Below are 13,076 nucleotides of genomic sequence, written 5' to 3' on the forward strand. Positions count from 1 at the left end.
AAGGATTTTATTTAAAATTCCAAAGAATATAAGCAAAAAATTAAGGAGCTATTCATTCCCCATCCATTCTAATACTCAATGAAAAGAGGTGTAAGGAAGCAAATATGGGAGGTTCTGATCGTATTTAAATCTTTATTATATGTGTATTTTTATTCTCAGCCTGAAGAAATTCTCTGAGGTAATGAGTTGATTACATTTTCTCCTTATTTTATATTTCTTTCATGACATAGTGAATGAACTTGAATCTGGGAATCAGGAGACTGATATTTTCGTCCCAGTTCTGCCACTGATGAGTCACTGTGACCTTGTTATATCACTTTAATGTCCTTCCCTGTAAAATAAGAGACCTGAACTGAATGATCTGTATTGAATGATCTGTTTCTTCCAGTTATAAAGGATGTGATTTATATTTTTCAAAGCTTCAGGGGATATTCTATTATTTTTATATTCTAGAATTTGAGGAGTAAATCTATTCATTCTATTTGTACTTTTAACAATTTTATAAACTTCAGTCACATTTTTTCTAAATCTTCCTCCTTGACCTTACTTTAGTTTTCCTCCTCTGCGCTTAATCCATGTCAGTTATCTGATATTTGAGGGGCAATAACAAGAAGTGTCCATTTTCTAAATAGATTTGCACTATCATTTTCTACAAGGGTAGGGTAATGTTAGCTGCTTAGTTTTAGTACACTTCTTGATGATGTTCAATGTTCATTGTGTTGGGTTTCTGTGTGACAGTAGAGTATCACACATCATATTACTTGGAGGAAGTAACAAACCACGACTTACTGTCATTCCAAGCAGCAAACATTGACTAAGCACCTTTCAGGGCACTGTGCAAGGTATTGGGTATAAATTTTTTTGCCCTTTGAGTTCTCACAGCTTGTGATTGGAGTGTAGAGAGATAGCTATGGAGGGGAATAACCCATAGAATTGTATAATATGACTTATTTTGGGGGGTAGAGAGGATAGGCTGCAAATAAGCCCCTCCTTTCTTTAAGATTCTTACTCTAGACTATGGATACTACATTAATTCAGAGAAAAGAATGATTCCTGTGAAAAATGGCAGTCAAAAGGAATGCGCCAAGGAGAGAAAAAAGGCAAGATTTGGGTGACCAGAAAGAGTATTTCTGATGGAATGCAAAGCAGATTATTTGGTCAAAGACGTGGAGATGGTGGTCCACACTGTTTTCAGTAAATAAAAATAGTTTCACATTAGTAGCAAAAGCAGTTTCATTTAGTAAACTAGTAAGTGGGGAGATAATGTTTCAAATTTTGAAGGATCTTGAATGGACCTTATTCAGTTGAGAAAGCCCGGAAAGACTCAGGCCCCTTTCTGGGGGACATGCAATAGCTATCATCACCTAAGAATACTTAGCTTATTTTTTTTCCCCTTAAACATGTAATTTATACCTAGCTCAATTGAAACTCATCTGCTCCTTTTCCCTCACATCTCTCAGTAGTTTATTCCTATCATCATGATGTTTTACATTCAGAAAAGTTGAATCTTCTCCAAACACTTAGTATTTTATTTTTATTTTTAGTAATATGTTTACTCATTTTTTACATTGTTTAATGAAAAGTTAAATCAGGGCAGTCCTGACTGTTCCCTGGGTAGTGTAACTTTTTATATCTCTTTACCCAGATGAGCACCACCTATCTGCCCATGTTCTGTTTCTTGTTTTTAAGCCAGTTTTCTGTCATGAGTTTCCCCTGTCCCATAGTTAACTCAATCTGCACTAATTCCTTTGATTTTCATTTATGAAAATGATGATTTTGTTTCAAAGACAATATATATATATATATATATATATATAAATATATAAAACCTCCCAAACGTATTAGTGAGGTACTTAAGGAGTTCTTGAAAATTCCTTTATAAAATTCCTTTATAAAAGAGCATCTTATAAAAGAGCAGGTCAGCAGAAGTTTTTGATGTTTTGCGGGTACTCGGATTACAATGCATGTGTTGGGGACATATGGGGGTTCAATGCTGAGCAGCTTGTGTTGATTATCTCTGGGTTGGAGTTTTCTGAATTAGGGCCTTTGGAAGCATGGTGTCATCAGCTTACTGTGGAGTCAGACCCAATCCCTACTAATTGTCTGTCCTCTTCCTTTCAGGAAACAAGTTTTGGCTACTAAGGCTGAAGCAGAAAAGGATGGAGTGAAGGTCCCCACTACACTGGCTGAATATTGCATCAAAACTAAAGTGCCTTCCAATGACAACAGTTCGGATTTACTTTATGACGACTTGTATGATGATGACATTGATGATGAAGATGAGGAGGAAGAAGATGCCGACTGTTATGATGATGATGATTCTGGGAATGAGGAGTCGTGACCTGCTCCCTCTGTGCCCCCTGTACTGCCCAGCCATCTCAGGCCAAAGGGAGCAGCGGTAACTCAGCAGTCCAGTGGCAAAAACCATACACAGGGGGTGGGGAAAACAAATGTGTCTACTGCTGTCTCCTGTTGTGTGGATCTCAGTTTGCTCCTTTTTATGGACCTCTCACTGCAGAGGAAGTAATCCTCCACAGAATGTCTGAATTCTTGCATTCTTTATCCTTCCATCACTGTATTACGATTCCTTTTTTAAAACAAAATCCGAAACTCCCTTCTCACTTCATCTCTACAGAGTGTTCAGAGAGAAACACGTTTGGTCTGTGTTTAGATTCTTGAAGAATTAAATACAGTCTCTCATCAAGACGTTTAATGTATTTAAAGCTGGGAACCCACCAGAAGTTGGGTCTTTGGGAGTTCACAAGTGCTGCATATACTGGGTAGCAAAAGAAAAACCGGAAAATAAAACAAAAAACAACCCCACAAAACCTTTTTAAAAAAAAAAAAAGAAGCAAATTTGCCAAGGTTCTAGCTGCTCCATTTATGACATTAGTGTGTGCACATTGCATTTAACCTTGTGGTGGTGAATTTTGTTTTCTCCTTTTTTTAAGGTGTGAGGCAGATGGTATAAGCAACTGTGTGCTGAGCTTGAGGAGATGTGTTACTGAAAGGCACAGTACTACTTTTCAGCCTCTCTGAAACAATCTTAATATTGAGCCCTCAGCTATACTGGGGTGGAGAGAAAAATCAGATTTTTAAAAAATTGATTGGGATCTAATGCCTGAATAAATATTCATACTTTACATAGAACTGAGCACTTGGTTGCTATTTATTTTTTAAGGCAGGGGTTTTTTGTGGGATTTTTTTGGCTGTGAGAAGAAAGAGTTAAAAAAAATCACTATGCCATTTGTGAAGATGCTGCTGGGGGAAAAGAACTCCTGGTGATGGTCACCACTAGGCAGGGATAATAGCAACCGTTTTCAGTGGATTTAAAGCAAGCCCTTCCCAACAGGGAACAATCTTATGCTACCTGGTGGGTCTGTGTTTGGGTCTTTTAAAGTAGCCGGTGTTATTCGGCCAGTATTAGTCCCAGGAGCATGTCCAATGTTCTGGTTTTGGTATTTTCATTAAACTCTACTACACCCTATAGTGATAAATGTGGATGTGAGTGAGTAGTGACCTGTTACTGCTTTCTTCATTGAATGTAACCTGAACTGATAAATTTTCTTGTTAAATCTCCTTTGTCATAGTAAAAGTCCTGCCTGGATGGTGACCTAGCTGGAGGCGGGCTCCGGAGGCAGAATTGAATGGCATGCCCTGAGGGAGAGGGTGACTCTGGGAGAGAGGAAGACCTTGCTTAACTGCAGGCAGTGGATGAGCCATGTGGAGTCTGTGTCCGACTTCAAACATCACCTACAGCAGCATTCCCTTCTTTCTCTTCTTTAGGCAGACTTGTCAAAGGAAGGAAACAAGGGGAATTCCCTTGATAACCTTTGTTCTGGAAATTGCTGCTTTTAGTTCTTCCAGGCCTAACTTGTGTCTTAAATCAACAGGTGGGGTCCTGGCAGCCTTTGACAACTAGGGATTTCAGAATTTGAGTTTCTGTCGGAGTAAAGGTTGATATTTTCTTTACATAATTGGAGAAGAAAAGAGCAGTGAAGAGAGAGACCCCTAGATTGTTCAAGGGGTCACACACCAAGGGAGCAGAATAAAGGGAGCACTGCCCAGAGTCTTCTCTCGGATGCATGCGCTTCATTAGTTCTTTTACTTGGCACTACCCTTGTGGAATGTTCTTCAGTAAGAAAATCCTAGCTGCAGCCCAGGGATCCTGTAGTGGCTAGGGATTAAGAGGTAATAATGCACTCTTACTTAACTTCCCTTCCTTTCTGATCTCAGGGTTTTCATTAGCTCTTCAATTTCTTGCTTTTTTGCCTAGCCCTGGGCTATCATATTTGGTCCTAAAACCAGCAAGGTTCTGGTCCTGTCTCCTGGGGGTGGGGGAGTGAGGTTTGAGGAAATTGAGGAGAATTTGCTGGGCCCTGTGCCAGTACTTGCTGCTAGCCACCCCTCATTAAACATCCTTCTAAATGCCTGGGTTTTTCACTCCCTTGTTATTAATGACTTCATTGATCTTAACCTGTCCCTGTGACATCCTCCAGTGCCCAGCAGCCAAGAGTCAGAAGTTGCTCAGTTTGGTTATTTCTAATAGATCCCTAAGGATTTTGTATCCCTTGCTGCTGAGAAATCTCTTCCAAGCCAGTCTTGGCTCCTTTTTATTTCAGAGTTGCTGCTGAGCGAGCCCTGGCTGAGGCTGTATCCATCTTCCATCAGCCTCTCTTGTTGCATGTTGACTCAGGGAGCCAAAGATGGAAGGCAGACAATGTAGGTAGAACTTCTGGCTTAGGCTTGTGCTGTGTTCCTTATTGAGTATGTGGCTACTGTCTACTAAGAATGTGTTCAAGAAACATATCTGGGGTGTAATAGCTTTTAAAAAACTGTAGGCAGTCAGTCGTCAGACAGTCTGACTGTGAGCCCAGTATGTACAGCACAGGAACTTTGCTCTGGTAATACTTCCGCTGGTAGCAGCCCATGCTCATGGCCAAGTATGGTTCATGGTTCCTATTTCCCTTTTCCCTTTTGTGGAGATGGAGGGAAGGTGTGACTCAAGGGCCAGAGGTTCAGCCCAGATCATTGTGACAGTAACCTTGCTGACAACTTGGTTTGAAATGAGGATGCTGCATCTTTCAAGATCTGCTTCCCTTTGTACTAAGAGAGACCTTACTTACTATATGATCTCCAGTGACTTGTATATTCAGGCTTTGGTGGTAGAAGATGCATTATCATGATTCTTTTGTTGGTTCCCCTGTCCCTGTGCTTTATTTGAAAAAACATTTCCACCCCCCCACACACACACACTTTTCATCTCACAAATCATTTTCTGTTTTACACCCAAGTGTCATTTACTTTTTTATTGCTGGTTTCTGTTGTGTTGGAGACTCATAAGCAAAAGTAATACTATAAAAGAATCTTAAGAAATTGAGGGGAAAAAGTTTACCTTAATTATAACATTCTTGCTTTTCTTAGCCCATCCCCCTTCCCATCCTGATGAACAAGGTTTACATTTATTATTAAAACAAGATTCAGATGCAACTTTCAACTGTTCTGAAACCAGCAGGATGCACTAGACTTCTTAGTAATTTTCATAGCTAAAATCCTAGATGTTTTCCTTTTTTCTTCAGTATTATAATTTACCAGAAAGGATTAACTGATGCATTTTGTGTTGTCCTCCCCACTAGTAGTTCATTTTTGTCTTTTCTGCACATCTGTCTACTAATAAAATGTGAAATAAAATATCTGTATTGTTACTTCCCCATGGAATGATCCACTTTTTTCCCTGTGGGTTAAAAATTTTTTTAAGTTCAATATCTCCACTGTTTCCTTCAAGTCTGTACACCCGGATATTTGCTGTAAAGATACTAAATGGTATGTTGGTGTGTTACTCTCACTTCTAGACAAACCAACCCTCACCTTCGAGCCCAAGCAACAGACATGCTTGCCTGGGAAATTACCATACCTTGACATGTTCAAGCTATTTGCTATTTCAAGGAAATAGTTTTGTTTTCTTTTCCACTACCCTTCCCTTCTTTATAGATATTAAAGCTTATGGGCATGCCCTGGAAATAGTTGGAGTGAAGAAATATTTATTATGAAACTAAGAACATTGGTATATTGCTGGTGGGGGTAGGGCTAGCAGTTGAAGGATGTAACGTTGTGTTTGCATTTTAGGGTATAATTTGTTCACTGTCTCAAACAGTGAATGTACCTGGCAATAAATTGTGGGTTTGGATGAGGAAGAGACATAATTCCAAGAGTTATGTTTTAAATATTGCATGACATTCCTCTAACCCCTGATATTCAGCCATTGTAGTCCTATGACAGTGCTGTCCTTCAATTCTTTTGCCTCTTACCACTCCTAGTGCATGAGAACCTTATGAAACTAAGATGGAGAGGTAGAATTTGTCAGTAGCCTTGGGCAGGATTAGGAGTCTGCAGGTGAAGCAGCCTGTGAAACATTTTCGTTTGTAATGGGAGTGATACTACCCATTAACGAAGAAATTTTTCTAGTTTGGAAAGGGCATCATTGGTTTTGGAATCTTAGTGAAGCTCTTAACCCAGAACTTATTTTGGTAGCTAATTTAGAAGAGAGATAAGCTGAGATAGAATCTCACATCATATGGGCAGAACATTCTGATTTCCTCTAGGAAGACATTAACTCAGAATTACATAGAATTGTAGTTAATGTTTCTGCATTCTAGAAATATACACAGCCCCTGGAATGTTTATTTGCATGGAAGCAACTGAAGACATGGATTTTTCATGTTTCCATTCTTTTAGAGAAAAATATTGAGGGTCGGCTAGGTGGCTGCAGTGTCCAGCCCTGGAGTCAGTAGTAGCTGGGTTCAAATCCGGTCTCAGATACTTAATAATTACCTAGCTGTGTGGCCTTGGGCAAGCCACTTAACCCCATTGCCTTGCAAAAACCTAAAAAAAAAAAGTCTATTGAGCCACAGGTATTCTCTATTTTCTAATTTCAGTCTTTTCTTCCTTCCTAGTTCCCGTACTCCTTTTTTCCCCCCCAGTTTCTATGCAAGTTTCTGTTGCCTTTCTCTATCTGGACTCCGCTAAATTCAGCTCTCACTTCTGCCAAATAACCTTTGATCCCATCCAAGGTTATTCTTCCTTGTCTACCAAGCAGTAAAAGAGGTCTATCTTGGATCGAGGCAAATCAAAACTAAGACAAGAGTACTTCTTCCCCAGGGCAAAGCTCTACATCTCATCTTTTCTTCCATTACATTAGCTTATGTCCAAAATGAACATTCTGTCTGGTTTATTACTGTAATTGTTGGATGCAAGTGTTGTCTAGGATAAATACAAGTTCTAAGTAAGGTATTTCCACCAGACAGACATACAACCTCATTCTCATCCATGGCCACTTAACCATATTTTGTTTTTTAAAACCACTTTTATATCTTCCTGGTCAAAAATTGTTAAAGCTGAGTAGTAAGAGTCCAGAATAAATGGCATACCCAAAGCTATGCAAGGAAGGTGACCTGAGCTACTGGAGGTAGTCACTGCTAGGTATTGTCATCTTGTGTATAACTAAGCTTTTCAGTTGTTCATAGGGAAGCCATTTAGCATGCCAGCCCTTATCTGACCACCTGAAGCTCTCTCACTGTACTAGACCTGACAGGGGCTTCTATGATGACTTCATAAATAGAAAAGCCTACTGCCCCCAAAGTGTCCCATTGCCGGAAATTCTTCCTTTTGCATTTTCTTTCTGTGGGTTTTAAATGTTACATAATTCAGACACAGCATGGATATAAAGAAATCAAAATATTGTTGAGACTAAATATTAGGGACCTTCAATTTCCAAAGGTCAGTCTTTCTTTGGAAATATTAGAACTAATTCAAGATGAAGTCATTTGATTTCACTATAGTAGTAGTATGTAGGAGTCTCATTTGCTCTTTGGTATATAATCAGGAGGAAAATGATCCTAGATTGAATGTAGACTAGTTATACATACCTTCTGGTGCCAAAATTTCAGCTTCACACCTGTGAGGGTGAGGCAGTGTCATTTTTGCACACAAAACCACTAATGAAATCTTAGGCTGCACCAACAGTGTTAAGCTAGAGGACACAGAAGGACAACACCCTGGTGAAGGTAGTTGAGGTCATGCGAGAGAAAGGGAGTAGTATTTGAAGGGCTTTCATGAGGATTCGATTTATTCTTTTTCTTCCCTAGAGGAAGCAAAGCAGGAAAGTTGCAAATGGGCCAGTTTATTGCTTAAGGTATTCAGTCCTATATTGCTTTGTGTGGGTTGACTAGATGGCTGCTGAATTTTCTTACTTTTTCACTGGCATTTAAAATTTAAATCAAACTCACCCAGGCACATGAACAGATCTCTGTACAAATAGTTCATTCTGTGAACCACTTTTTTTTTTTGCCTAAACACTACTAAATTTTTGTAATGCATCAGGATACGGATTTTGTTTTAAATGCCCTTTTCCAGGAATATTATGCCATCTCACTCTTCAATCCCAGGTAAAATGACTTTTGAAGGAACTCCATAGGGAATTCAAGTGGCCAGAAGCTGTTTTTCTGTCAAAAGACTAAATATGACAAGTGGATAGAGAACTGGCCTCAAACACTGACCCATTGCCTTGCAAAAAAAAACAAAAACTAGACGTTAATATTCTCAGAACTTTATTATGTGGAGTTTGGGCTAAAAGAAATGAAACTTCTGAACCAGTCACCCAATTGATACAGGACATTAGGAACAAATCCCATGTTCCTCTGGATTGGAGGGGGGTTTGCTTTCTTTTTGAAAGAGAGATTGTGGGCACGGGCCAGACACAGGAGTGGGGACAGAGACAAGTTTCAGCAACTACATGGCCTGAGGAGGCCCTGATGGTAGTAAAAACAGTTCTTGGAGGGTTGGGGCCTCCCCTACACAGACACTTGGCTCATGTCCGTTTTCACCATAGGGAGGGGATTGGATACTTCTGTCATCTGGCTAGAGTAAACGCCAACAGGCTGGGGGGAGAGATGGGGATGGAACAAATGACGTGAATGGTGGTTTAAAAAAAAAAAAAAACAGCAAAACCAACATAGAAGGGGAGGGAGGAACAAAAAAAAAATCTTGATTCTTCATGTGTACCAGGTCCCAAACCTGAACTGCCTTGGCTAAGGGCCCTGTCCCTTCTCCCCACCCCGCCTCCTCCCACCCCTTTGTCAGAGCAAGTGGGACAGAGTAGAAGCCCAAAGAGTTGGGGCCAAAGGGGAGGCATGGGGGAGGTTCCTCTTTCCCAGCGGAGAGCACACACAGCTGCAGGCTGTAGACACCACAAGTATGTAGGCTTCTATGACATTTACATATACATACATAAATATATTACATACAACAGTGAATCAGGGGCGGGCAGAAAGATGCTTCCCCCCACCACCACCACCACCAGGCGGACTCTTGGCTGAGACAGTTACTGTTTCTTCTTAATTACTCTTCTAATAAAATGATGCCGGGCTCCAAGAATGGGTCTCTGTGTGTTGGTTCTCCTCTCAGGTCCAGTGTCTTCCCCCTCCCTCCAGGGGGTTCAGTTTGTCCAATATGGAGAACTGCCATAGGTGGGTTTGGTGGCCTGAGACTTTGGCTGCAGAGTGCTGGGTTGGCTACGCTGGCCAGAACCTCCCTGCAAAGAAAGTACCCCAGATTGTCAGGGTCTATGCAGTCTCCTGCCCTGAAAGCCCCCAGAGTCCTTTGGCTCCCCACCAACCGAGGCTTCCCCTTCCCAGAGCACTCCCTTGGATGGCTTTTGGGGATGGAGCCACTCAAGACTGACTTACCTGCCCGTCCTGCTGGAGGTGGTGATGTAGCATCTGGGAATGGGGCTGCTGGTGGGCAGGCAGGATATGCAGGAATGGGGCTGGGGCATAACCCGGGGCAGCACCAGGGGTCAGTGGACCTGTGGAGCCCAGGGCTGAGGGCAGGCTGAACGGTGGTGGAGTGCCCGCATGAAATCCCTGTTTGTCAAACGTCTGCAATGTGGATAGGGAGGGGGTAGGGTGATACATCTAATAGCCGTGGGAGAGTAGGGATGCTGTGTTTCCCATTATACCACATTCCACTGCCTCTTCAGTTTGTTCCTTCCTCACCTAAATGAAATGGGGCTTTAGAGATCACCTAGCCCAATTCCTCTTTTACCTTTGAGGAAACTATCAAGAAAGGTGAAGTTAATCTGCTTCAAAGTTATAAGGAGGAGAGAGCCAATACATCCCTACACAGTTGGCATAGGTGCCTCCATGTTTTCTTAAAACATAAAAGGGAAATGTGGGGATTGGAGGCTAGGTTAAGGGGATCAGTTCCCCCCCACTCACCTGAGTCTTGTTGTACACGGAACCAGCTATGTCAGGCACACCTGTATTACTTGAGGTCACTGACACCCCTGTGAAATAAACCGCAACTGTTCCCCCAAGGAGACCCAGGCAGAGGTCTCCCTAAGGTAATACTTCCTGCCCCCATGCCAGAGGAAGGAGCAAAAAGATGCTGCTGAAGGACTTGATCAGACTGGGAGCGTAGCCAGAGCTGTAGTGGCTCCCTGACTAACATTAAAAATGATCTGAGTGAGTTTAGGAAATAAAGCAAACCCTCCAAACAGAAAAACACACAGCTAAAATTTAGCTGCTGAAAAAACTGCCAGTGGAATATGGGGAGCTCTACTTAAATTTCTGAAGGTAAGGTAGGGAGAAAAGGGGTTGAGGTCAAGGCCTGGGGAATACCTTTTCCAGGTCCAGAACCAGCAGACTTGTTTTGTGCTGGCGACGAACCACTATAGGCTCCTTTGCTGTAATCTCCAGCTGCTGTCCCCTGAGTCAAGTCATCGTAACCTGCCAGGCATCAGGAAGGATGAGCACAGCAGGCTGGAGAGGAGGCCCAGCCCCAAGTCCTCACGTGTGCGCTCTGGGGCCCTGCCCCCTCACCTGCTCCATAGCTGTGCTGGCCATAACCACCGGCCTGTTGAAAGGGGGCAGTGGCGGTGTTCAGATTCACTCCATGCTGTTTAGCTGAAGCAGGAGGGACCTGAAGGGGCAAGGAGACACAATTCTGGGGCAAGGACAGAAAAACTGCAGCACTTGGCAGTTTTCTTTCTTCATGCTTTACATGATTATCTCCTTTCAGGAAACCTGACTGACTTAGCAACGCTAAGAGCAACTGCTCCTCCATGTCCACTGGTTGAAAAGGATTTCTCTAAGAGACAAAAATGTCTTCTACAGATTAAAATAACTGTTTTGAAAAAGGTTACCAGAAATGTGGGATAACTAAAGTGACATTCTAGCTACTGAAAATAGCAATGAAGGAATCAACCCATTAAAAGCAAGGACTGATCCTAGAGAAACTGATCCAATTCCATCTCCACTAAGGTGGTAGAGCTGAGGCTAGCTGGAGAAGAATGTTGTCTTGAATGGTGTTCTTTGGTCAAGAATGGTTTGGGAGAGGCTTGGCAACTCTAGAATCAAAAGCCGTGTTGCCCAGTTCAATGAAGAAAGATCCTCCAAAATAACCCAACTCCATTTTTGGGTAATTAGTTGCTAATAGGGAGGAGAGACTTCCCTCAAGATTACCAACCATGGTTTCTAGTCCAGACTTTCTACTGGCTGAAAGCTGGGGTTTTCTCTGTCCCCAAATGTGTACTCAGCCCCACATACTCACAAACATGGTTGGCCCATATTGGAAGGCGCTGGGTACGCCGGCGTAGTAGGGGAGACCAGTGTAGCTGTAGCCAGGAGGCAGTGTGGGGTTGAGGAAGGGCTGTTGAGCTGTGTGGTGAGTCTGAGACTGGTTCTGCTGTGGCTGGGCCAGAGTGGTGGTGGGAGCAGGGGATGCTGAATCTCCACGGCCAAACTTTGTCACATCACCTGCAGGGGGGGGAAGGCAGCAGGTCCCAGGCTTGACCTCTTCTACTCTGCAGGAACCAGTTCCAGCTGAGCAAGAGGGATGTCGGGACTTCCAAGAACATGAAGGCAGGATCCGGGTCTCCTACCTAGTGGTCCCAATCCCTTCCCTCTCAAGGCAGCAAGAGAGGACACAGGAGTACTCTTGTCACTGATCCATTAGAAGAATATACAGAGAGAACAGCACATAGGGGAAAACTGGCAGTCACTGTAACCGTCCACCTTCCTTCTCCCTGGCTTAGCTGGCACAAAGCCTTGGCCCTCTCGCAAATACACCATCTGATCGAGCCCAAGCACTTCGACAGGGGAAGCCCAGGGCCCAGGCTGGTAAAATGAGTTGCCCAAAGTCACAAAGGGATCCAAACCCAGAAAATCCAGGACTCTTTTCATTACACTGTAGCTGAAAGCAAAAGTTATCAGGGAATGTCCCTCTCACAAGACAGATGAGAAAAGTCTTAGATTCGACTGCTACTGCTCTGTGGACAATCACAATGTTACCTACAAAGAAAAGATGGGCAAAGTGGATTCTGGTTTGTCCATCCCCAGAGTTTCTAGATCAGTACCACAAGTCTCGTGTTGACCCTGGAAGCAGGGATGGGAGAAAAATCCAACCTAGCTACATCCTCCCCCAAAAAGCACAAACCTGAGTATGGGTTATTAGCCAGGCTCCCATCTCTGCCGGTGAGGGTCGCAGGAGCAGGAAATGTAATTCCATAATAATCCTGGAAAAGACACCCCCAAACAACTTGATCAACCCCAAGTCACAACAGAAAAGCACAAACCCCCAGCAGGCAAAAGGCACACGGCAGCACCAGAACGCACAGCGATTCCAACACATCTGGGAGAGGGTTGGGGGTAGGGGGAAGGGGTTTCAAGGGGAAGGACAGACAGACAGCCCAGGCATGGTCAGGATCAGATGGGACCTGGCCATGATGCCTAGGTTTCCCATCCCACACACTCCTGTTTCATACCTTAACTGGTTGGCTGCAAATGCTACAAGGCCTAAAAAATGCTACTCTTTCCTAAATCAAAGACTCAGAATAGCAGCTAAAAAAGTTGATTGAACAGTACAAACCTGAAAAGGAGTCATCAGTAGAGGAGGTGCCTAAAGGGTTAAAAAGGGGACAGCCAAAAATCAGGGGGGAGGTTCGTGAGGGTTGGGCTGGGAGGCAGACTCCCCCCAGTGCTAGCATTAAAGGAAATGATGGCCCAAGAGCTTGTTAAGAC

General features: G+C 42.9%; 2 protein-coding genes across 16 annotated transcripts in view; one reads left to right on the top strand and one right to left on the bottom strand.

Moving 5' to 3' along the window:
* The window catches only part of UBE2R2 (ubiquitin conjugating enzyme E2 R2), a 139,091-nt gene extending 133,382 nt beyond the window's left edge, over positions 1–5,709 (top strand). For all 3 annotated transcript variants that reach the window (XM_074205968.1, XM_074205967.1, XM_074205969.1), the window contains one exon: positions 2,122–5,709. In XM_074205968.1, coding sequence (XP_074062069.1) covers positions 2,122–2,341 — 220 coding nt within the window. In that variant the 3' untranslated portion in view covers positions 2,342–5,709. The remainder of the gene's footprint in view (positions 1–2,121) is intronic.
* Positions 5,710–8,328: 2,619 nt separating this feature from the next.
* UBAP2 (ubiquitin associated protein 2) overlaps positions 8,329–13,076 on the bottom strand; it is a 157,670-nt gene continuing 152,922 nt past the window's right edge. For 8 of the 13 annotated variants that reach the window (XM_074205961.1, XM_074205959.1, XM_074205962.1 and 5 more), the window contains 8 exons: positions 12,925–12,954; positions 12,493–12,571; positions 11,608–11,813; positions 10,878–10,977; positions 10,677–10,784; positions 10,275–10,342; positions 9,744–9,935; positions 8,329–9,589 (listed from right to left, as the gene is read on the bottom strand). In XM_074205961.1, the coding sequence (XP_074062062.1) occupies positions 9,494–9,589; positions 9,744–9,935; positions 10,275–10,342; positions 10,677–10,784; positions 10,878–10,977; positions 11,608–11,813; positions 12,493–12,571; positions 12,925–12,954 (879 nt within the window). In that variant the 3' untranslated portion in view covers positions 8,329–9,493. Of the gene's footprint in view, positions 9,590–9,743; positions 10,053–10,274; positions 10,343–10,676; positions 10,785–10,877; positions 10,978–11,607; positions 11,814–12,492; positions 12,572–12,924; positions 12,955–13,076 lie in introns of those variants that run through there. The other 5 variants (XM_074205958.1, XM_074205957.1, XM_074205956.1 and 2 more) reach the window with 3 other exon arrangements.

Source organism: Macrotis lagotis, chromosome X (assembly GCF_037893015.1).
Source record: "Macrotis lagotis isolate mMagLag1 chromosome X, bilby.v1.9.chrom.fasta, whole genome shotgun sequence".
Lineage (NCBI taxonomy): Eukaryota > Metazoa > Chordata > Mammalia > Peramelemorphia > Peramelidae > Macrotis > Macrotis lagotis.